The sequence below is a fragment of the Onychomys torridus genome, chromosome 19 (genome assembly GCF_903995425.1).
Source record: "Onychomys torridus chromosome 19, mOncTor1.1, whole genome shotgun sequence".
Taxonomy (NCBI): domain Eukaryota; kingdom Metazoa; phylum Chordata; class Mammalia; order Rodentia; family Cricetidae; genus Onychomys; species Onychomys torridus.
Window position 1 is genome coordinate 52,286,686 of NC_050461.1, and position 25,864 is coordinate 52,312,549.

Sequence of the window (25,864 nt, forward strand, 5' to 3'; positions counted from 1 at the left end):
CTCTGTAATAACATGTATTTGTCAGCTTTTGTTAGTGTGACAAAGACCTGGTATAAGAAATTTGACAGGTGAAAGAATCTGTTTGGGCTTGGGGTTCCAGAGGTTGTAGTCCAAGATGGGCTGGCTCCCTTGATTAGGGCCTGAGGTGAGATGAAACATCACAGAGGAGACTGCGTAGTGGAGCAGAGGTACTCACCCTGAGACACCTGGGAAACACAGATAGCTGGGACAGGGTCAGGGCAAGGTAGTCCCTCCACAGACAGGCTCCCAGTAATGGGCTTCCTCCAACCAAGCCCACCTCATCCCTAGTTCCCATCACCTCCCAACACTGCCATCAAAGGACAATGACGAATCTGTCCATGGACAAGTTATTGACTAACTTAGAGCCTTTATAATCCAATCACTTAATGTGTGATTGAATCTACCACCTTAGGAGCCAAGACCTCCACAGGAGGCTATTGGTGAAATTATTAAGGCCACTCCACATAGTTAAAAGGGAGGTTTATTTTGTGGGGTACTTACAAATGAAGGGATAGGCTATATGGTCTGGGAAAGGTGTAGCGCAGTCCAGAGCGCAGTCCGGCGGCGGTGTTCCCTGGAGAACTCTGCCCTATTTATGTCCATCCTCTAGGGTCCAGGAACCAAGAGAGCCGGCCCATCCAGATCTCGGGTCTTCAGGGGTCCTCTCTCAGCCCCGTCTAGTAGGTATGACAGTTACCAAAGCCTCCATGGGGGTTGGAACTTCAAGTCAAAGCTGGAATGGCTACCCACTCCAGGAGGCGTTGGGAGGACATGTCGTACTTAAGCTGTGACAACACATTAGTTACTGGTTCTTGTTTTAGACCACATCTTTCTGTAGAACCCTTGTGACATGGTGCACAATTGCAGTCACCTCGGCAGAGGCGCAGTGTGGTGGAGAGCTGCAGCGATGGAGTTTAGGCCGATCGTGACCTCGGTCTTTATTTTTAGTGAATACATCTTACATGTCCTAAAGAGCAATTTGAAAAGGCTTATTAATGTGTGGCCCATTTCTCAGGGATTGGACAGAATTTGGAATAGTCATCTGCATAGATAAATAAGTGTAATAACTACTAATATTAAAGTGATCAATGTTTAACCCCTAAACCACGTTAAGCCTAATGAAACAGCAAATGCCCTTCTGGTGTATTGGATTAGCAATTAGGTGAAAATGTTGAAGGAAGCCTATTTATTTGGACAGATGTAGAGAGGTCAGAATTAATTTTTTGCAAGCCTTTTAATTGAATTCCCTTTTAATTTTCACAGTGGTATCTAGTTAAATATTCATGTTGATGCTGGTGCATTTCTGAAGGACTATACCAGCACCGGATTCGCAAAACCAACGCGGCGTGTTTAACCCTTTTCATCTAGCATGCCAGCAGGGACTTCCCAAGCGTAATCCCACAGTATCTGAATAATTAGAAGGTAGTAATGAGGATTTAATTAGTCCTTGAGATAGGCTGGAACAGAACCCCTAAGAACTTTCCCTCTCGGACACGGATGGCAGGCGGAATTGATGGTGCCGCAGGCTGTGATGTGCTGGAAAAATGTATTCTGTGGCTTGAGGCAGTTCTTTGGTGCCGATGTGTGAGCATCAGATCAACACAGGAGGCATCCTGGATGAAGTCTTCCAGAATTGTTGAGCAGCAGCCCCAACCTTCATTTTCTCTCCATGCCAACCTACATAAAGATGTTTTCTTCTCCCTGGTCAGGAAACAGAGTTGCCATAGCAGCGTGAGTCTAGTCTTGCCTAACTGGGGACCACTCCTGCTGTGACAGATACCAACATCCAAGTCAGATCAGTACAACCAAGAGAGGAGCAATGACCAAGTGTTGCTTTTTTTTTAAAATTTCAATTACTTTGTGTGGTCAAATACCATAGGGTCTTTGGCCATTGTTTGCCAGCAGAATCAGACAAAAAGAAACTTGTCCCTAGAATCTGATCATCACGATGATGTTTCTCAGTAACTGCATTTTTTTTTAAAGATTTATTTATTTATTATGTATACAGAAGAGGGCGCCAGATCTCATTACAAGTGGTTGTCAGCCACCATGTGGACGCTGGGAATTGAACTCAGGACCTCTGGAAGAGCAGTCGGTGCTCTTAACCTCTGATCCATCTCTCCAGCCCAGTAACTGCATTTTATTAATAAAAATAGTCTGGTGCCCAGGGAAGCATGTAACAGACTGGGTGTGGTGTGCATTGAGATGCTTTTGTGGACAGCTGCCAAAGGAGATGAGAACCCAGGCAATTAGGGTCAGCCTTTAGGGCTTAGGTGTTCTCTTCCCAGCGGGTACGTAGACGTTTATTTAGACTGGGTTAGTAGGGTTCGTCTTGATTGCTGCTACATTCTTCTCCTGTTCTTACAATGTTCCTCCTTACCCACTACTGGTGCATGTCAGCTTCTCTTCCAAGTGAGCAGAATTTCTCCTCAAAATCTTAGTCATATCATATTGTGTGAAACAGACCTTTCTCATACTTTGTATGTATGTTCATACTTGTGCACACATGTATTCAGGTGCCTTCCTCAACAGCTTTACATTTTATCTTTTGAGACAAGACCTACCACTACACCTGGAACTTAGCAGTTTCTCTCTGCAAACTGGTGAGCCAGAGAGTCCAGGGATCCACTGCTTCTACCTCCCTGGCAATAGGATTGCAGGCATGTGCCAGCACCTTGCCTTCTTACATAGGTGATGCCTACCCAAACTCAGGCCACCTGAGCCATCTTCTCAGCTCCTTTCTTGTGCTTTCTGATGTCAGGTGATGGAACAGAGATCTCTTGGAGTGTCTCTGTGGGTCCCTGAGCTATTTGAACACACACCCATATCTTTGTGAACAGCAGGGGCACTATTAGTCCCCAACACTCACAGGCCCAGAAATCAGTCCATTTTCGTGCTATTTGGGATTCAAGTCTTTGCCAAGCAGAGGAGGAGTAAAGTGTGCCCACTCTCACTTGAGAACGTGTCCCACTGGCCGGCATGCCGTCTGCCGTCCCAGGGTTTCCCCCCCTGCATTGTGGGAGCATCTTGAGTCTGTACTTCTGACAGAAGCGTCTCCAGCTGTGGCTGTGGTACCCAGTCCTGGAGACCTCACATCTGGAGCCTGAAGTTAGTTACCATCCTGCCTAGCCATTCTCTTAGAGCCTGCGGATATGTACATGGAAATAAGTAAACGTTTTAAAGTTTCCAATATCATAGCTGGTCTCAAAGTGATAACTGTTCCAAAAGCTGGTTTTTAAGTTGTTGGGTTGTTTTTTAAGTTTCTTCTGAATCTTAATTGACCTAACTTCTATTTTTACTTCATCTTTCTTATTACTTCTTTTGTTTTTAATCTGTGTGTCTTATTCTTTTATTTTTTGAGATGATATTTAATCATGTCATTTCTCCGTTTCCTTTCCTCCTTCCATCCCCTCCCAAATACCTTCCTTGTTCTCTTTCAGATTCATGGGCTGACCATTTGATATTGGATAACCAGTTGGTATGCTCTTTCCTGGGGGAGACTCTTTCTCCTGCTCCCAGCATTCCTGTAACGCTGTGCAGGGTCGAGTCCTCGTAGGCATCTCCTGCCCACTCTAACGTGTGCAGATTCTTGTTGTTCTTGTTCTCTCACCTCTTGTTGGTGAGGCTTGGTGGGCGGAGCTTCAGCTATTTCTCGGAGAAATGGTTGCACAGCAAACTCTGTGGTCCTCTAGCTTGTAGAATCTTCCATCCCTTCCTCCCCTGTGGTCCCTGAACCTTTTCTAACCTGCTGAGTTAGACTGTAGATGGGCTGCACACGTCTACAGAGGATGGGTTGTGGTTTTCTATAATGATCTCAGTCTGTTGCAGAGAGAAGTTTCCTCGAGGAGGGTGAGGACCCCAGTTCTCTGTGGGCGTACGGACAAATGTTTAGGATGTAGTAAGGGACTGTGGTTGTAGGTTTTCCTCCGAGATCCATGACCTCACCAGCTCTGGGTAGCTGACTGGGTTTCCAGTTCCAGGCATGATTTCCCTCTTATTTTACTGAACTCCTGAACTGTCACAAACAGATCAGCACGTCGGGGCTGAAATGAAGGAGGCAGCCAAGGTGAGGGTAAGGAATGGGAAGTAGGGTTTGCTGTTTAGTCTGACTTAGGAAACTGCAGAAAAAGGCAGCCGCCCACCTCTGGTCCTCGGCTTTGAGCTTGACACTGAATCTGCCCACACTGGGAAGTTCCAGGGATGCGCTGGTTATCAGGGAATGTTCTGGAAGCCACCTTTCTAGCTATTTCTAGTTCTAAGGAGAACTTGCCTGCTGGCCATTAGCAACAGGCCACCATCTCCTCCACAAGTAATTAATATGACCTCTGCTCTTACTTAAGGATCCATTCTTGTGACCTGCAAAATATGACAGTAAACTCAAATGATGAGTCTCTTACAAGAGATGGCATCTGGACCTCGCTCTAGAGAGCTTTCTGGTCTCTTAAACCTCTGGGCGAGCCTCTGGGAAAGTATGTCTCACAGAAAGTTGGAAAACATCACACATAGGAAAACTCATGGTCGATGAGGAATGGTCTCTGTAACTTGTAGACCATTCTAAAAGAATCATAGACTGTTGCTTAGTCTGCTTCTAGTTGCCCAGGAGTTGTGCATGGAACAGTTGTTACATTTCTAACTGTCAGTGCAACTATCTGAGACTGTCTTGATCTTGGTCAATTCAATGTTGTATATTGCACAAAGTATACAATGTGTGTTTTTCTCCTGATCCTTTTGTGTTCCCTACCTCGGTGAAAGACTATTTTTTGCCTTTCATCCCAAGCCAGAAAGCCCAATCACTCTCACCCCCACCCCGTCTCCCTCTATATGTGGTCATGGAGTTCCAGTAGCTCTCCCTTGCCCTAGCTCCCTGCGTGAGCTGAGCAGCCAGTGTCCCCAGGTACCTTTAGCGATCTGCAGCTCTTCTTACTGCTCCCAGCCTGCCTGCCCTCTGCTTTCTGTGCTCATCCAGAGTTGGCTGGAATTCCAGGAGACTGTCCTTCTGTTGAGGCCCTTCCCTGAGTGGCCTGCCTTCTCTTTCTGGTCTCTCTCCACACTCTATCTGACAGCTTGCTACCGACACATTAACCCTGTCCTAGAACCTCTGTGGACACTGACTGTTCTGTGAGCCGCCAGAAACCTCTTGCCTGACTCTCAACTAGTGTTCAGGCCCAGATCACTGACCCATGTTTCACGTCAGAGTCAGTGTTGGCCAGGTGTGAGGCAAATGAAGAGGCCCTGCATGGTGGGCTCCCAGGCCCCCATTGGTTGAGTGCCACAAGCTGAGGCTGGCAAGCCATCTTGGTCACCCACAGGTGGGTAACGCAGGCATCGTAAGCTCAGGCTCCATTGGAGGCCAGGGCTGTGGCCTCTTCCCCCTGACTCCAGCCTTTCATACATATTCCATGAGCAGATACTCCTTTTCATCCGCAGATGCAAAGGGATCAGTTCTGGGTTTAGTTGCCAACTTAACCATTAATGACTTTGTGACCTTGGACATTTGGTGAAATCTCTGCTTCCTCATACATAAAATGAAGGTCAGAATGTCCTTTACGCACACTGCAGACAGAGAAGGCCTTGTATCTGAAGTGGTGAGTGCAGGGCATCGGTTATTAATAAGATGAGCCTCGAGCAGGTCGCTCGGAGGAGATGGGTTGGAACCCACAGAGAGCGTCGTTTGCATCTTTTGGATGTCATTGAGAGAGTTCAGGATGCCATGGCCATCCACTTGCTTGCTTCTTTCAGCAGCAACACACTTACCCTCACGGCCCTCAACCCTGAAGACAACTTTTGCAGCAGACATTTGCGTAGAGAAAGGCTGAATGTGTTGCCCCCATCTACCAGCTGGGTAATCAGCCTGACCCTCCCCTGGCTCTAATTTACCCAGTGATAGATGATGTCAGCAGCTGAGAGCAGGGGGGTGGGCAGGGCCGGCCTGGTGGCTGCTGTGAAACCTGTGTGTGAAACTCCACAGTAGCAGGGGAAGGAGAGGGCGAGTCTGCCAGTTAACCTAATGGCACAGCTGGCGCAATGCAGGGGGCCCGGGCTAAAGCCTTGAACGGGTCATTAGTTTAGTCTTCCTCGGAGCAGTTCATGTTGTGAAGAAAAGTGGGCGAGCAAATAAACATTGGAGATATTAAAATGTAACAAGAATGTTTCTGACAATCCACTTTTCTCTCCAGATAGGAATGTGACACCTATTTGGGAAGAGCAATGGCAATGTCTGCCTGTCTAGTTGAGACGTTGTGCTGAGGTGGTGCTGTGTGCAACCACTATGCCACACATGTGGTGTGACATCCTCTATTGAACTGGCTTGTAGAAACAAGTAATTCTGAGGGTGTTTGTTTGTTTGGTTTGGTTTGGTTTCTCAGCAGATGCCAGCATGAAAATAGATTGTCCCTGTGCCAAAGGAAAAGCATGTTTGTGTTTCTGTGGCTTCTGAAGCCTTGCGTGTCTTGCAAGTGCCCTGTAGCTCTCCACAGCCGACACTGCCGCCTTTGGTGAAGCAGCTGAATGGAGTATGACTGGAGCCCAGCTCTGCTGTGTGAGCCTGGGGCTCTGCTTGGTCTCTCTCCTGTAGAACAAACCATTACTGGGTTTTTACTTGGCTCCTTTTCTCCAACAAGCTTTGCAGAAATTGTTTTCAATGAATAAGACAATAGACAGTTGGAGATGGAGACCCTGGTTGAAATTCCTTCCAGTTTAACTCTGGAAATTCTCTGTCTTCACACATGACACTGAGAAAACAATGGCAAGTCCTTGGTTTTCACACCTCCAGAAAGTCCTCATTACGTTCATGGTTAGCATGCCTTCGCTATACACTGATGCTGGAGGCCCTGAGCTCAGCAGAGCTGCAGCTCTGTACTCTTGAGCTGCCTCCTCAGGCTCTTGGCAGGAATTATTCACTTTCATTCTCCTCCTCTCTACCTGTCACCCCCATCTGCCAGAAGGCTGTACCCTTGAGTCATAGGCCACCCGGAGCTGGTCAGGACTGGAGTGGTCTGATACTGGCAGGCTTAGCTTGTCTGACCCACATATTGTGGCCTGCCAGTTATTTCTAGAACCAGCCATTTGGAAGGGGTTCATGCTTTCTGGATAGCGAAATAAATAAGGCAAGATGCCCCTGAGCCCTGGCTGACTGTGAGGAAAACTCAGTGAACAGGCTCTAGGGCTACTTGGTTCCAAGGCAGGGGCTCAGACTGCAGGCCGGAGGTGCTGGGGACAGCATTCCACCACGGGGGGATGTACACTTACAGGGACTGAGAGTGTGGTCTGCCTTCACCACGAATAGTTTGTAGGGGAGCCTGGCAGAGATGAGTTGGCAAATGTGGGGTCATTCTGGCAGGAGGTAAATGGTGGGTTATAGAGATGCCTGAGTGATAACAGCAATCTGCCTGAGCCTCTTGTGTGGGCATGTGTCAGCTCTACACTTTATTTCCTCACATAATGTGGGTAAGTTGTCAGAGATGGCAGCAGACTGTCTCCTATGTGGAAACTGCACATTCCGGCCAGGGATTTCTGACCAGAGCCCACAGTCTTCATGGCTTCAGGCACAGTGGAGTTGGGCAGAGGGCTGCACGTGGCACATATTTAGGTGGTGGAAATAGCTGTGCCCTCTGCCCCGTTCAGCACTCTGTCTTCCTTTCCTGTCAGTTGCTCCTCCTTTCCTCCAGTGGTCGCCTGTCTTCCCTTGGAGAGGATTCTCTGAACCCAAGGCGAGAAGTGGCCCGCCCTGTTGATCAGCCTGTTTGTAGACAGTAGAAGTCCACAGACTCTGAATGGAGCTGCCCAGTATTCACTCTGGATATGTGGGTTTGCTCCAGCTACATACCCAATGCTGCCTGGACAGAGGAGAAAAGAGAGTTTAAAGCCTCAGGTGCTCACAGTCTGTGGGAGAGCCAGTTACAGGAGCAAATCGCCATGTCAGCATGCAGCTGCTGCAGCGCAGAGACATGCATGCTGCTGGCGGAGCATGCCAAGCATCTACTTTCCTACAAGGCCAAGGGCGGTGCCAGGTGGGAGCATGAGGGTGGGCGTCCCTGAAGGTGAAGGGGCAAGGCCTCGTGGCACAGTGTGAAAAAGGACACTAGCAGAGTGTCTCTAACTGTGCCTCCCCAGCGGGTTTCTCTTCCCATCTGACTACAGCTTGCACACAATAGAGATAAAGCTTGTTTTGTGAGCTAGGGGCCCCATGAATAAATAAAACACATGCACATCAATTGATGATATAAAGTGTCTCCTATAAGCTGTGTGTTGCGTATTTAACTCCGTAAGTAGCAAAGGAACCTCTGCAAGCCCCCATCCTCAGCTTGTCTTGAATTAAGGAACTACTAATGAGGCCGCCTCCACAGATGCTCATGAGATGTCAAAGGTTGTTGCATCTGGGAAGAGCAGCTTGCCTGGAACATGAGACCTCGTTTAGGATAATTGCCAAGTGACTAGACACACAGATACTTGTGGGTCTGGTGAAATCAGGGAGTGCCACAGCAGGACAGAGCAGGGCTTGGGTGGAAAGGTGTGTGCTGAGCTCACAAGCCTGGTCGCTTGTCCTGTGGAGAAGTCAAGAGTTTGGGAACTAACACTACTCAGTTATCCCTAAGGCGGTCGAGAAGACCGGTCAGAGTACACCAACCAACGTTCTCTCAGTCACAGAGGAAAGCAGCAAGGGGTGGGCATGGTTGTGAATCATCGGAGGGCTAGAGGCAGGGTGGGGAAGGGGTAGGAAGAGGCCCGAGATGTTTCCCCTCGTGACAGTGGTCTGTTGTTGGGATTCAAGAGCTGGGAGAGTTCAGAGAAAGGGATAAATGCTAAACTAACTATTGAAAAGAACTAGCCAAATAAAAGGGCTCCTGGTGACCTCAGTAGCCAGTGAATATGCTGAATGCAGGATGCTGAACTTCCCGGTTGCTCCAGAGTCAGAAGGCTCAGTCAGATTTGCCCTTCAAGCCCGGCTTCAATAGGACTGAGGAAAGGGGGCCTCTCCCTCCCCAGCTCCCTCTAGCCACCCTCTCCCCTCTTCCCATGGCACCCTGCTCTGCTCTGACCACACTCCTTTCCTGTTCCATTCTGAGTTGTCTGTCTCTCTCCCTCTAGAAAACTCTGTTCCTTTGGGGTGGACACTGCATTTCACTCACCTTACCTTCCTCGTACCATGGACCATGCCCAGGCCCTGATACTTCCTGAATCATGTACAAAGGAAGGGGTTGTTAGCTAAGATGATGCTACTTTTAATCTTAGGAAATTTAAGGGGCTTGGGAGATAGGTGGCCCAGTGGTTCAAGCGTGAGCACCAGAGTTTGGTTCCTCAGAACCCACATAATTGTCAGATGAGTGTGGTAGCCTGTCTGTAATTCTGTCCCTGTCTAAAGTCAAGGACAAGGAATTCCCCAGAGCAGAGCTGTCTAGCAAGCCCTGAGTTTGACTGAGGGACTTATATGGACCCAGCCCTCTAAACATTCACACAGATATGCATACCTACTTGCACACCAACACACACATTTTTTTAAAAGGAATTACAAATGGCTTTTACAGTTTATCACTTTCCCGTTCTCAGTTTTATTTTCTGTTCAGTCAAGTTTTAAAGTCTGAAAGTCTAAGGATCTCATCTTTTCCTTTAAAATGTCCCTTTTCTTCTTTAGTTGATGAGGGTTGGAGTAGAATGGGGCCTGCGGGGAGATTTGTGTAATGTCACCAACCCAGAGACCAGCCCGGTGGCTTGCTTGGCGCTCACACAGTGAGTAGAGGGTTCATAGGTCACTGTCAGGCAATAACAAGCCTTGTGAGAGCTCCTTGGCACAGAAGCACACTTCTGCACACACTTTCCCTACTTGGCTCTTAGAAGCATCCCATAACCCGGGGAAAGAAGAACCTGCCCTGCTCCATATGGACGCTCACAGTCATCCATGGCAGAGGCAGGTCAGAGGGTGTGCATCTCTCCTGGCCTGCTCAGATTTCTCCCTCCTGAAAGGCATGATTTTCATGTCAAAATATGACTGTCTTCCTTTGCAGTGTGAAGAAGCAGGAGTTTGTGAAGAGTGTAGATTAGTACAGGCTCAGAGAAAGTACGTTTACTTAGGAAAGCGTGTGTGTGTGTGTGTGTGTGTGTGTGTGTGTGTGTGTGTGTGTGTGTGTGTCTAGTGCCTTGCCCCAGGTTTGGATTGTCTGCTGCTAGACATTTGGTTGGAACATGTAACTCTTCACTCACGTTTGGTCGGAAACATGTAACTCTTCACTCACATTTGGTTGGATCATGTAACTCTTCACTCACTTTTGGTCGGCACATGTAACTCTGCACTCATGTTTGGTCGGCACATGTAACTCTTCACTCACATTTGGTTGGATCATGTAACTCTTCACTCACTTTTGGTCGGCACATGTAACTCTGCACTCATGTTTGGTCGGCACATGTAACTCTTCACTCACGTTTGGTCAGCACATGTAACTCTGCACTCACGTTTGGTCGGCACATGTAACTCTTCACTCACTTTTGGTTGGAACATGTAACTCTGCACTCACGTTTGGTCGGCACATGTAACTCTTCACTCACATTTGGTTGGATCATGTAACTCTGCACTCACTTTTGGTTGTTTGGTCGGCACATGTAACTCTTCACTCACATTTGGTTGGATCATGTAACTCTGCACTCACTTTTGGTTGTTTGGTCGGCACATGTAACTCTTCACTCACATTTGGTTGGATCATGTAATTCTGCACTGCAACCATGGCTGGGTGGGGAGGCATTTCATCCTCTCTGAGCTTCCCTTGCTAGAAAGCTTGGCTTCTAACTAGCACCACTTCACACCTTGCTTCACACCTTGCACAAGTACAGCTGTGTTCGCTCAGCTGTCAGGCTTCCTCTTCTCCGCTGTCACAAACTGCCTTTCTGTAATAACTTCCTAAAAGCAAAATACAGGCAAATAAATGCTAACGCCGTAAACAGGCAGAAACATTTTTCTTGAAATTTGATTGTTTCTTCCTTTTGAGGGAGAAGAATTGCTAACAGTGCCCATTTCCTTCTATAATAACAAAACCTATTAAAGGACCGAGTCTAAAGAAACTACAGACCTATTGAGTCCACCGTCAGCCCATCCCCACCCTGCAGGAGAAAAACAAATGTCTGACTAGAATGATGGAGAGCTAACTAGAGCTGGCATGCTGGGCCACTGTCCAGCCCCTGAAGATGAGAAGGGGGAAGCCAGAGCCTAAAAGTCTAGTTGGCGTCTACAAGGCAGACCTTGATACTGACCTAGCCCCAAACCATGCTGCTGTGACCCAGACCACCCCTCCTGCTGACCACTTGGGGACAGGCAAGTTGCTGTCAGTGGTGTGTTGGGAGCTGCTGGTGCTAGGTCTTTGTCCGGTAGCATTCTTTTCGAGCATGGCACTCCTGTGAGGCCCATAAAATTGTCCCCCTTCGCAAGTGAGGAAACAAATAATAAACCTGGATGTGTTGTTTCTATATTTAGAGTAGAAATACCTCTTTTTCAAGCAACTTGTCTCCCTTTTCAGCAACCTTTTTAGAAGAGTATGTCAATGTTCCATAACTGCTTAAACATTGGAAGTCCTAGGAACTGGGAGCGTAGCTCAGTAGTCACGCACAAGATCCCAGGTCCTGTTCCCAGCACTGTGCGGGAGGGGAAAACAACTAGAAGTATTCTTTAGAGGGATCACTGCTGGTGCTTAACTGGGAGTCTGTATTAGAGTCACTGTGTGAGCCTCTGGCTGGCCTTAGAACTTTAAACACCACCCCCTTCTGCCCATTCTTTAAACTGCACATTGCAGCTGCATTAGCTTGAAAAGTGTGCCGGGTCCTGTCACTTTACCATGTGACATTGTCTGGCCAGTAAACCAAGAGTCCAGTTTTCTGCAGACTCCAGATGACAGGAGCAGAGAATCCTAGAACCAGACTCAAAGGAGCCTTGACCAGTACTGTATTCAGTCAGGAGAAGCAAAGTAGAAAAGCCAGCCCGACCACACACTGGAACACCTAAAGAACGCGCTGAAGCAGCGGCTGCCCTGGCCAGAGACTCTGGTGGGAAAGCAGGACATGTGGGTTGCTTCCCAGCACATGCCCTTCCCAGAGCCCTGGAATGTGTACACACCCGAGGGCCCAGGTGATGCAGATTTCACATACCAAAGGACAGCAGATGCAGAAGTAAAAGCCAGCTTGGTCTTTGTGACTGGAAATGGCATCTGAGTGTATGGGCCGTCCAGGAGTCAAAAGGCATTCTTGGCGATGTGTAAACCAGGAATTTACCTTTCATGATGCACAGCACTCTCTTGTCCTGGCTCTGTTGAACCTTACAGGAGTCTTTGTTTTAAGAGGAGGCAACTGGGGCCCCAGAGAAATTACGTGAAGTCACAAGTTACAATGAATGAGCAATGCATTGTATCGTTAACACATCTGACTGTCCAACTAGGTTCTGAGCTGATGACAGCCCTGGGACCAGGCCTTCTAACCACCACCACCCCCAGCCCTGTACAGTCAGTTGGTGATTGCTGAGATAAAATCGGGGAGCGATGGCTCCTTCTTCATGGTTGAGCACCAATACCTTCACAGAGGAGGGAGAGGCAGTCCTCTGCCTTGCAGTCCTAAGCAGCCAGGAGGAAAGGAGTCTCACACAGTCCCTGTGGAGCAGACGTGCCTTTTCTATTAGCCAGGACTCTGTGAAAGCCTGGAAGACCTCCTAGGAAAGCTGGGGTGCTGTTCTGTGTAATGTCTCAAGATGCAGTCATTTAGAGTCACGTCAGTGCTCTGACTCCTGCTTGCTTTCAGATTGGCAAAGCAAACATTTCCTCTGATGATGTATATCTAGGAGCTGCCAGTTAAGCCCGATTTCATAAGATTTCTTTTTATAAATAAATTAAATAATAATGAGAAGTAGCTCTCCTCACTCTTACTTCATGTCTCTTCAGGAGAAGGCACGTTAAGACCTCATTTGTTCTTAGGAAATGTCAGCCATGGTCTCGGTCCCTCGAGAGCTTTGCTTTCCCGCGTGGACACTGCCTTCTTGCAGCTGCAGAGCTCCACTCTGGGTTCAGCTCTGAGCAGGCACACCTGCCTCTCCCCAGCCAGAGCCTCCCCTGAGAAACGTGAGCATTCTCACCCAAGACCCCAGCTCTATCACCCTGTCCCAGGATGCCTTTTGTCTGTCTGCTACTTTGAACACTGACTTCTGTTGGCCTGGGCTACTCAAGTGGGTATTTCTAACATTGTATTTCTGCATAATTGACACACATGTTTTCTTGGGGCATTGAAAATACCCGTTTATCAAGTACCTGCTGTGTCACGCTCTGCAGCATCTTGGTTGTCTTTCCAGTTATTCAGAAGGCAGTTTGGGTCAGACGTGGCACTGCCACTACTCATCCCGGCACAAGGGACATGGAAGAGGGGCACACAAGGTGCACTCGGTTCAGGGACATCCAGCCTGCATAGGGAGACTCTCAGAAAAGGGTCTGGGATGCATCCCGTGTGCCATCCACTCTGCAAGACACTGGGCCCAGTGGTTGAGTGAGGTGTGATCTTGGTTTGTTGTGAGGCCTTTCTTAGTGAGGAAGAGAAGAAATAAGCAAGTTAAAAAGCAGTCATAGTAGCTGAGGAATGGCACCGTGATACTTTCCATCCAAGCCTGAAGATGATCCTGGATACCAGAATGCACATAAAAGCCACGTAGATGGGGCAGCTGCCTCTAATCCCAGCACTCGGGCAGCGGCTGGAACCGTGGGGCAAGCTGGCAGGCTGAACTAGCTGGAACTGCCACACTCTGGGTTCAGCAAGAGACACCGCCTCAGTGAATATGATTGAGAGTGGTAGAGGAAAGCAGACAGGTGCACCCACACACATGAACATGCATGTGTATACCACATACACATGTAGGAATAATAATGCTGCAGCATGTAGAGGTTATGAGAAGTACCTTGAAGGCATCTGAGAGAGATATTGAGCAGTCAGGGAGAGGTGTGGAAGGGCTGAGCATGGAGAGACATCTGAGGAGCAGGGAGAGGAGAGAATACGGCCAGTGCTTGACAGCATCCTGGAAAGGGCAAGAAGGCCGGTGGATGGACATTACTGCAAAGGGAAAGAAGCTGTGGTGTTGGGGTCAACATGGCAGGCCCCCACAGACGTGTACTTCAGGCCTCGGCACTATGGAAAGCAATGAAGGGCTTGTGCAACTGCAGGATGTGTCGGATACCACCCTTCAGGCCTAGAAGTCAGCTCTCACAGCTCTGTGGGAAAGACTAAGAGGAGGAAGCTGAGAGTCGTTTGACCAGTGGCTGGGAGTACGCTTTGCAGAAATAGGACTGGGCAGAGGAGCCGTTCATGGTGTCTGTGTAGTCATCAAGGCAGGCTGATGGCTCCAATGTGCCACAGGGAGAGGGGACTGTGGATGGAGGCAGCTGGGCCTGTGATGATGTCACACAGGGTGGGACTGTGACAGGCAGAGCAGATTGTGGGCCTGTGGTGGTGTCACACACAGGCAGATTCTGAGCCTGTGATGATGTCACACAGGATGGGACTGTGACCGACAGCAGATTGTGGGCCTGTGATGTCACACAGGATGGGACTGTAACCAACAGCAGATTTTGGGCCTGTGATGATGTCACACAGGGTGGGGCTGTGACTGACAGCAGATTCTGGGCCTGTGATGATGTCACACAGGGTGGGACTGTGATGATGTCACATAGGATGGGACTGTGATGATGTCACACAGGATGGGACTGTAACCAACAGCAGATTTTGGGCCTGTGATGATGTCACACAGGGTGGGGCTGTGACTGACAGCAGATTCTGGGCCTGTGATGATGTCACACAGGGTGGGACTATGACCGACAGCAGATTCTGGGCCTGTGATGATGTCACACAGGATGGGACTGTGATGATGTCACACAGGATGGGATTGTGACCAACAGCAGATTTGGGGCCTGTGATGATGTCACACAGGGTGGGGCTATGACGGACAGCTGATTCAAGGGTAGAGGTTGGAAACTCAGCTGGAGGTGCAGAACACAGATGGGCTGGGGTTCCGCCCTGCACTGTAAGTTGGCTCCTCACAGGTGCTCAAGCTGTCCAGGAGTCCAGCTACTGTCAGGAGGTAGCTGCGGGTGCGAAGGAAGAAGCCAGGTCCTGCAGATATGTGCCCCACAGAGAAGGCACAAACCCCAGCCTGGCCTGGTGTGAATTGTTCTATATGGGGCTCATCTACAAAGGAGGTGGTGTTGACTTCCTCTTTGCCCCATTTCCCACGAATTTCCTTTGGTCAAATCCACCAATTACTGGTGTCCCAGAAACTCCAGTGAGAGTTTAAGACCAGTGTGTCCTCCCAGATCCTCCACCCTGGATTTGAGATGTCTTTGGATGTTTCTTTAGAGGAGTCTTGAGTACCAACCCTCTCCCCATCTACCTCCCACAGGATCCCATGGGCACTTTTTGAATGCAGAAATGATAAGAACCTGCATGACCATGTTTCTGTTTGTCTCCCATGTAGGTTTTATGGCAGGTACACAGAGAAACCCTCAGATGTCTCAGTACGGGCCTCAGCAGGCAGGACCATCCATGTCGCCTCACCCTCCTCCTGGGGGCCAGATGCATCCAGGAATCAGTAACTTTCAGCAGAGTAACTCAAGTGGTACTTACGGTCCACAAATGAGCCAGTATGGACCTCAAGGTAACCAAAGGGAAACATTCTCCACAATGCGTGGTGGTGGATGGGAGGGATGGTCTTAACATGCTCATCAAGGTTTTGATGGTACAAACATGCATCACAGTTCTGTTGTTTGCCATGGCAGATGATGCAAACCCATGATGGTCGGAAGTTAAGTACAGCCAGTGTCCTTAGCATGTAGGGCTTGGACTCGGGGTGGATGCTCACACATGAGTGGTATTCATTAAGTAGGAGACCCAGTCCTGTGTTGTAGCTCCAAATGCTGGTGAAGAAAAGTTACAGCCACAGCCTCAGAATGTCTCCAGTTGAAATTGGCTGTTCATGTAGCCTGCAGTTTTTATAGCACACAGTGGTAGCCTCTCCCACCTTCAGACCACAAGCTTCCTACTCAGCAGGGTGTCTGCAGTCCAGGGCCTAGTCTTTCCTCAGGTGCTGCAGCAGATGCACAGTAGCTACCACTTCCTGACCCGTGCATCCTCACAGAACACAGGCTGACATGGATGCAAGTCTGAGGCTGGAAGGTGAATAGGGAATGGGACTGTACACAGAGCCACACCCACATACAGTTCCCATGCTGCCTTCCTGAGAGTGTCACATATGGGTAGAGCCCTGTAGCCATGGCTTTAAAACTGATTGGTGTATTTTGGAATCACTTTTGGTAGTAAGACATTTAAAGTATTGTGCCTGAACTATATTTTGTGTACTAAAATTAGACATTAATGGATCATTTGGGTAGACTGACACATAATCTGGTACAGTTGCTGGAAGACCTCATATCTGAGAATTCCAGGAACATTCCAAGTTAAGACAAGTGCCCCAAAGATGTCCAGTTGCTTCAGTTCACAGCCAGAGCTGGACCTGCCCACAGAAAGCCGTGTTTTGGTGGGATCTCTGTCTGCACAATAAACAAATGAAGGCTCCCAGAGCCTGACCAGCCAGCCCTGGAGGCCCTGGAGGCCCTGGAGGCCCTGGAGACCCTGTCTTTTCCCACAGCTCATACTTCTCAGTCTGAAAACAGTGAATCACCAGTGTCTCGTTTTGAAGCTCCGTCTCTAAAGATGTTAGGTATCCCCAGAGTTATCAGTGTGGTGGTTTCTGTACCTTATATTGCTGTATTGTGCTTACTTTTCAGCTACTTCCGTTGCTAAGAGAACTCTTAGAATACCCTGATAGCCCTTTCCAAATGGCCCCTTCCTGCTTTGTTCATGTGCATGGGGGCATGGTGGACAGAGACTGAGGGTTTGCATGACTGACTTCATAGCATGTCATGAAGTCTTCATGCTAATACCATAAGCTTAGGAGTGACGAGCAGCCCTGCTTGTAGCTGAACTGAGGTGGACCCCAAGTCCAGTCCCCTGTGGGAGCCCACCTGCCTGCCCCCTTCCCAGTCCTGAGTGGGCTCTTCACAATCAGAGCTATCATGGAAAACATCTTCCACAAGTGTTTGTAAATTCTGTAGGTGCAGAAAGTGTGGCCTTTCCTGAAATAGATTTAGACAAGGTTGGAGCCACATTCTCAGAACTGGGGCTACTGAGGGTCTCAGCCTTGACCTTCAACCACATGGGCTTCATGCAGGACCACGTGGGCTTCATGCAGGACCATGTGGGCTTCATGCAGGACCATGTGGGCTTCATGCTGGACCACGTGGGCTTCATGCTGGCTTCACACATGCGCTCTGTGCTTGTGATTCCTTGGCTTCTCTGAGAAGAACTGTGTGCATAAGCAGCAAGCTCTGCTATAGGAATTGAGATCAGGGAAGGCCATCACTGAGAAATGGATTTCTTTTTTCAGTAAATCCCTCCCTCTGTTTCTCAGAGTCGTTGCATTGGACTAGCCTCCGTTTAAGAGCACTGAGCCAGGCAAATCCTCCCTCACACAAACCAAGCTCTGTATCACGAGCCCTTCCTGTGACTTCCTTCTTCCCCAGAAGGAAATGGTTTCACCTTGGAAGGACGTTGAATCTTGGTCCAGTGTTCTACCTGTTTGCTTCAGTTCCAGGACCCTTTTTGCAACACAGCCGCTGGATCCCTGCAGACCAATAGGGGTGTATTGTCAGGAAGTATTTTGTGCGTTTATTGGTGCAAGCTGACAGTAAGAGCAATCTGAAGCAAGGATGATGTTCCCACACCTGACCTCATCTGCCCAGCCCCTCCATCTCAGGCCTTCGGACCTTGCCTTCTTCTGTGGCATCAATACCATGGTGCACCCTGAGCGATGGCCCCTCCTCAGTCCCACACTGCCACTAGTGATGATAAAACCAGTGTTCATCCCCAGGCCTCTGTCCCAGCAAGCACTAAGGGATAAGAACTGGTGTGCTCAAGTCAAGGGCTGCCCTCCTGTGTGTTCCTCCTTGGCATTCCTGTGAAGCAGAGACCTCTAAAGGAGGGGTCCCCTCTGTTCATCTTATGTGTTTAAATTACCAGTAAAATACTTGACTGGTATCTTACAGTCAGAAAGACACTGCTGTGAAAGACAGATCATTAGTCTCATCCCTCATCTGTTAACATGATGGCTTTATCCTGGGGTTCATTATTTTAAAGGGAAGACATTGTACAGCTCCTTTGGCTAACCCATTTTATTATCACATGTAGCAGCTCCAAAACTGTTATTAGCCAAGGAAGCCAGGGCCAGATGTGGTGGCTCATGCCTATAATCCCAGCACTCAGGAGGCAGAGGCAGGAAGATCACTGTCAATTTGAGGCCAGCCTGGGCTACATAGCAAGATACTGTCTGGGAAAAACAAGAACAAAACAAACCACCAATGCTTACCACCTGCCGCTGAATGCAGGGGCTCATATTTGGAGCAGTGTTCACATTTGATTCAGGAGAGCACACAGGTTTTCTCTGCATCTCTAGGGAGACCCAAGCACAGTGTGGGTGTGCACTTCCGGTGCGCACTTCCCCTCTGTGCAGTGACTGCTGGTTTGTTCCAGGTGAGCCAGTCATCACTTTGCAGGCGAGAAGACCTGACTTTGACAGGTTGGCCTGTGTGCCCTTCATCCCCACAGGTAGGACCAGGCTTCACACCCAGGGCGAGTGACTGCAGAGGCCACTCCATGGCCACAGCTACTCCTCCCAGGTCTCAGCTGGGCTCCTCCTTCACGGCACCATCCCTTGAGTGGGCGGAGATAAAAGACTAACTTCCTGCCTCCAAGAACGAAGAACATTCTGGAACTTCAGGAATGGAAAAGTACCAGAAATACTAGGGACCCTGCCAGGCATGGTGATTCATAGCTGTAATCCCAGCACTGAGAAGCTGAGGCAGGAGGATTGTTGCAAGTTTAAGCTCAGCTCAGGGTACAGATTGACTGACTCAAAAAAAAAAAAAATCAGTTAATTAAACTTTAAAACCTACAGTGAAGAAGGAATATGAAGGAGAGGAGGAGAATAATTCCTGTGAGGCACAGAAGGGAAAGGTGTTAGGGGTACATCACAATGCTTTAAAATCGAATTCTTCAGTATTCAAATAAGATGAAACCAAGCTAAAAGTGTGCAAGTGTTTAATTACAGCATAGTCTATGAAATAGCACTTTCCTACCGTCAAGCAAGCACATGTAATAACCACCCTTGCAAAGTGTTTACGAGGAGAGAAGGCCTCAGGGACTCACTTCTGCAATAGAAGGGAATTATGTAATTAACATTAATTATTAATGATGAATTTGGGGAAAAGAGGGCAGAAATCAGTTTGATCTTCCCAGCCTTTTACTTCACTTGTGTCTTCCCAAGAAAATCATCTCACACTGACCATCCTCACTTTTTAACTTGTGTCCCTAACTGCCAAAAGCAAGGGTCTGGCCTCAGTTTGCCGGAATGAGCAGCATTGTCCCTGGCAGGTAACTAATTCTGAGACTGGATTCCCACCAGTTGCCACTTATGTAAAGGCATCTAGAGTCTGCACAGGCCTCAGCTGCCTCCGTTTTTACAGTATCTGAGGACATAGTCTGAGGAACTTTAATCTTCTGATACTTTGGAAAAGGGTTATCTTCAGAAAGATTTAAGGGGTTTTCTTTAAAGTAATGAGACACCCTCTGAGTCTTGGATTTTCTTTCTTTTCTCCCATATTCAGCCAAAGCAAATTGTGAATGGATTTAGTTGGAATGAGCGCTGCTCCCGGACTGTGAATTGCATGGTAATCTTACCACTATTTCAGGTCCAGGGATGTGAGGTGTAAATGTCAAGCTGTCAGCCTGCTAGCCATTTGAGAGTCCCACATGGGTGCCCAGTGTCACCATGACCCAGGGCTTCCAGCTCCATTCTTTAAAAGTCCTGGCTGAAGACTTGGTGCCCTCTGCCTTCCCAGTGGAGGGGTGCACTTGCCCTCCCCCCCAGCTCTGTGGAAACTGGCAAAAGCCTGGTTAGTCTTCCAGAGGCTGTCTCTATACAGGCTTCTCTTTCATGTCCCTTCTGTCATTTCCCCTTGAAACAGCTGGCAATGTGCCTGTTATGCTAACCTTTGACACTCTGAGCAAAAGGATTCAGTCCACTTTCTAACCATTTTGTTTTCAATTAAGGGAATATTCTAATCCTCCATCTTACTAATACAAAGAAGAAAACCTAATTAGATCATTGTATTGCCAGAGTGCTTAGTGTAACCAGCTCGTATTTGGACACTCAAATTTCACCTTCATATAACAGAATTTAAGCATGAATGTTTCCTAGACTTACTATTACCGGGATATGATCAAATCCTATAAATTGGGAATTTACAGTGCAAATTAACTTAAAATGAAAACTACATGAAGCGACTCTACATTTGACTCCTGTGAAGGTCCTGGTTTGCCTCTGTAATGAAAGCCAGTGGTGTTAGACTACATTTCACATGTCACTACAAATGTTCCTAGTAGCTTTCAGGAGGATTCTGTAGGCTGCAGCCAGTGGAGCAGGTCAAGGTTACCCCTTGCCTGCCTTCAGCAGGTACCCCCACCTGTATCCCCTGGTGCAGCCCTTCTGGGCACAAGAAAGATGTCACTGTGTGGTAGATGCATCTTTTCCTCTCAGGGTCCTTGTTTCTTGTTATGGAGACTGCCACTTGATAAAAGGTTGGCTGTAGCTTGGGGTAGCAGTCTTTGCACACTCCTTCATCCCTGCCTACTCTTCTATCATCTCTGAGGAATACACTTGAGTTTGTACATCAGGTAGGCACATAATGCAATGTCATCCTGCCTGCTCTCTGGTTCAGAACTCACCATAGAAGAGACTTCATCTTCTTCACAAACTCACTGTGCTTTGTCAGGCATCCAGAATAACTGACTCAGACTGAATATGAATTATAACTGTTCGTCCAATAGCTCAGGCTTGTTACTAACTCCTTACACTTAAATTAACCCATAATTCCTATCTATGTTTGGCTACATGGCTAGGTACCTTTATTAGCATGGCATGTTCATCTCCTGCTAACTCTGCATCTGGCTGATGACCCTGACTCCACCCTTTTCCTTCCCATCCTTAGTTTGGTTGCCTTGCCTATACTTCCTGCCTGGCTACTGACCAATCAGCATTTTATTAAACCAGTTTGAGTGACAAATCTCTACAGTGTACAAGAGCATAATTCCACAGCATTTCCCTCTTCTTGTCTAATAATAAAAGGAAGGTTTTAACTTCAACATAGTAAGATTATATAAAATAAAAACAGTTATCAAGTTACAATTATAGTTGCAATATCCAGTCCATTTGTATTTGGAAAAATTAGAGAAAGTACTCTATTATCTATCTTATTTTGGTGAGTTTGAAGTTTTGTACCTAATTTATTTTTTATCATAACTACAGAAAACTATAACTATCTAGTTTTCAACTCCATCAAAGACCCTGGAATGGTGAAATGAAAGTCTGTCAGATATGTTAGGCCTGTAGGCTGGATATGGATGCCCCAACATTACAGAGGAACCTTGGGTGACTGTTTAGGCAGCCAGCTGTTGCTGTCATTTCTCACTTTTTTGGGAAGTCACTTGCTTGTACTTCTGTTTACTCAGGTAATATTATTTCCTTCTCAGGTCTTTGATGGAATTGGAGAATAGTTATAATTATAGTTTTCCTTAGTTATGATAAAAGGGTAAATTAGATATAAAACTTTAGAATCACCAAGGTAAGATTGAGTGTTTTCTCTGATTTTGCCAAACACAAATAGACTAGATAGTGTAACTATAATTATTGCTTAATAACTGTTTGTTTGATGTAATTTTCCTATGTTAAAGTTAAAACCTTCCTTTTTGATTAGACAGAAAGGGGATGCTGTGGGATGATCCTTCTGTACACTAAATGTGCATTACTCTCATTGGTTAATAATAAAGCCATGGGCCCCATGGCAATACATAGATTCATAGAAATGAATTAATTTAAAAGTAAGAGCTAGTTAATAATAAGCCTGAGCTATCAGCTGAGCATTCTGTAATTAATATAAGATTTGGTGTATTTATTTGGGACCAGGCTCAGGACAGAAAAACTCTGCTTCCATTTATATATATCTAATTTTGATGTTATTAATACAGAAAGGGTTTTACCAGTAAATCACATAAGAAAAATACTTAGCTATCTCATGAGATTATGAAAATTAAAGCCATGGAGAATTCTGTCTCATACCTGTTAGAATGGTCAGGACTTTTGAACAGTTGACAACATCAAGTTCTGGCTGCCATCGGTAACTCATACAATACCTAGTGGCTATGTGCTCAAAGCACACAGCATCCACTTAGCAGCTTCCTATCAAGTTAAAAGCACACTCACTCTGCATCCCAGCTTGCTCTTACCTAGAATTGCCTGAGAAGTGAAACAAAAATACATCCACACAGAGTTATGATCACAACTGCCAAAAACTGCATCCACAAACTGGACCTCTAATCACAGTCATGGGCTGATTAGCACCATGGTGAATCAGTAGTGCAATGTTGAATGAGTATAAAGGGGAAATTTGTGTCATGATAACCATATTCTGGGTCCTGATTGCACTGCCAATTACAGAGCTGTATATGCTTGTTATTATATATAAGTTATATTTCAATGCCTATGACTTCATGTAGAGGACCACCATGAAAATGGAAAACACTGGCTAAGGAGCAAGGCAAATGAATGTTTAACCCTAATCATAAATACATGTATTTTTATTTCATGAATGTGAGTGTTCGCCTGCATGTATTTGAGTGCGCCCACCTCATGTATGCCTGTTGCCCACAGAAGTCAGAAGACAGTGTCAAATCTTTGAACTGAAGTTTACAAATTGTGAGCTGCTAGGAACCGAACCCAGGTCCTCTGCAAGAGCAATAAGGGCTCTTAACCAGGAAGCCATCTCTCCAGTCCTGTGAATGTGTTTTTTATAGCATATAACTACTCATGCAGGTTGTTCCTACCCAAGGTAGAAAGTCTAAGTTTTGAAGCATATCACCTTTTGTCCTTCTGGGCATAAAGAATAATACAGATCTTTGCTGTTTGTAGCCTGGGCACAAGATCTCATGTGAGAGCAGCAATCCTCCATTTAAGAACAGGAACTTGGAGTATTGATTATGACTATCAGATACCAATGTGCTTGAGTCAGATACAAAATTATCTGCAGCCCTCCTAAAATAATGGCAGTGACTTGAATAGTGCCTAGCTGCCACTTCCTCTGTGCAGTGCTTGAATGTAACTCCTGCCGGGCTGAAATCTGAATTCATTCGTGACTGATTTTCCAAAGCTGGTGTGCCAAGATGAACCCACTTGAAAACGGTGGGCTCTCGGACTTGGCTGCAGGAGCCGTCCAGCTGAGGTGGGCTGGCCCAGCATCTGCTGCCTTCATTGTGCCTAATGCTGCACCCATCTGTTTTCTGTCAGAGCCAGTGCCAACACATTACTAATCTATTAGAGAAGCACGGGATGAAGACCGCATTCCTCCGGCCTGGCGTTTCCTCTCCCATTTTGCTTGGCTTACACATTTTGGATGCTGTTTGTCAGAGGATGGATATGAGCTGTAGACTACGTAGGGTGGGGTGGATCGTGCCCTGCCCCATCCAGTCATCTTTAAAGGTGGGAGGGAAGCGGCACCAGTGTCCTTGGCTCACTGCTGATGGTAGCCCTGAAGACGCTGTGCGGTTCCCCATTAGCGTGGCATGTCCCTGATGACAGGGCCACTGTGTGGAGAAGCTCAGTCCCTTGTGAAGGTCGTGCTGCCAGGCAGTGTCAGAAACAGGGCCCAGCTCCCCTTCCTACAGCCTGTGCTTTACCTGGGAAGCCATTGGAGCCTTCAGAAAGTGTGGTGATCCAGGCTCACGGGTTCAGTGAGGAGATTGGTAAAGGCTTCCAGGAAGAGAAGGGGACTTCGTATTGCTTCTCTCAAATAGAGGCCTCTGTAATTAGAACACTTTCCTGGACATGTGATTCCAACTGACAGAAGGACATGGACTTGAGAGCCCAGTGGGAGCAACGGTGCAGGCTTACACACTAACCTCATTGGCCAGAGCGCCTCCTGCCTAAGTAGAGCCCCACTGCAAGCCAGCCCCCCAGTCTACGAAGGACGAGAGCTTGGAGCAGGGTACAGGGCCGTTCTTTCCTCTGCTCATCAAGATCCGTCTACATCAGCTTGTTAGGTCCCCACTCCACAGTGAGGCAAAGCTAGAATGGGAGAGCTCAGTCTCTGTCTCCCAGCACTGTAAGCGGAGCTCAGCAAGGTCAGGGACAGGCTTCTCTAGTGAGATGGCAGTAAGAGTAGAGTGCAGCTGGTATAGCCATGTCTAGGTGCACGTTCCAAAACAAGAGTCAAGTGTCCATTTTTTTTTTTTTCTTATCTGTTTTTTTGAGACAGGGTAGCTCTGGCTGTCCTGGAACTCACCCTGTAGACCAGGCTGGCCTTGAATTCACAGAGATCTGCCTGCCTCTGCCTCCCAGAGTGCTTGGATTAAAGATATGCACCACCACTGCCTGCTTCAAGTATCCTTTTCAAAGGAAAGGTGTTTTTCCTAGAGAAAGGGGCTACTTCCCCAGGAGTCATTTATCAAGTGTTGGGAGGGTACGGACTAGCCTCCAAGTAAAGTGTGGGTCTGTGGACCCATTCCTTACATGCTCCCACCAGAAATGAGTTTGGTTTTGTTCGGTTAAAAGCGAAGCCAAAGGGGAGCTGAGACACAAATACAGTTGCAGTGTGTTTTAAACCTTTGTTGGAGAACAGTGTGTGCTCAGTTATCTCTGGACACTCTAACCTTGCAAAGAGGCTGGGTTCTGGTGTAAGGGCTGGTCATCCACCCGCCTCCTATCTCTTGAGTCTTCTACTCCCCTTCCCCCAGGTCCTCACGTTCATATCCTTGGGCCTGCGCTGCCTTTTTAGAGTCCTCCCATGTTGCCCTCCAACCTTCATAATGGCATTCTATTTAATACCGCCACCTTGAGCCCCTATAACAGCTTATGGGTGTGTGGCAGGACTGATGCCCTTCAGGGGTCAGCAAAATCCCCCTTGCTTTGACCCTTTTTTGTAAATATACACTGTGGGAGGCCGGCTCCCACCTTTTGAAGGGTTCTTAGGCAGAGGAGAAAGGAATGAGGAAGTATCAGAAGGAGAGACCTAGCCAAGAGAAGAAAGACAGAAACACAGGACAGTTTCAGGAGGGCCTGGATCAACACCCAACAGCTTCATCCTTTATTGAAAAGGGCTTTTTATAATATGCCAAGGGGAGAGGCAAAAGACCTCCCCATTGCAAGATCAAAGCACACTGTACAGCCAAGTGTAGACCCTTCCAAACACCTGGTAAATGCGCCCATGGCCAAATCATCTCCTTCCAAAGCCCTGCTGGGTAAAGCAAGTTCACATTCCCTGACCTTAAGTAAGTTCTCACTGGGAAGCCTCTGGGCTCCCACAACACACTTGTCATGCTGTGTAAGTATCTACATGTGGCTGCTTTGGAGCTATAACCTGTATTGGCAGAATTAAGTAGTTAGAATAGACTGACCCCCAATGCTTGAAATATTTACTCTCTGGCCCTTGGCAGACATACTGTACCAGCCTATGGCCTGCATAAACAGAGGCCTCCACCTCATCAGTAAATAGTAGCACATACTTCACAGACAATTGAAGAAGAAAGCTCACCCACCACACACCTAACAGCAGGCACCCAGTGAGCTGGAAGTGTCTTACTTCCTGTGGATCTGGAGGTCATTTGGCTTTATGTGGATTTAAGAAAGCCTATTTGGACATCTTCATGGTGTGGTTACATAAGCATACTGTTTCTTAAG

General features: G+C 47.5%; 1 protein-coding gene across 4 annotated transcripts in view; it reads left to right on the top strand.

The window, feature by feature from the left end:
• The window catches only part of Arid1b (AT-rich interaction domain 1B), a 369,773-nt gene that overhangs the window by 285,669 nt on the left and 58,240 nt on the right, over window positions 1-25,864 (top strand). For all 4 annotated transcript variants that reach the window (XM_036168635.1, XM_036168631.1, XM_036168632.1 and 1 more), the window contains one exon: window positions 15,500-15,679. In XM_036168635.1, coding sequence (XP_036024528.1) covers window positions 15,500-15,679 — 180 coding nt within the window. The remainder of the gene's footprint in view (window positions 1-15,499; window positions 15,680-25,864) is intronic.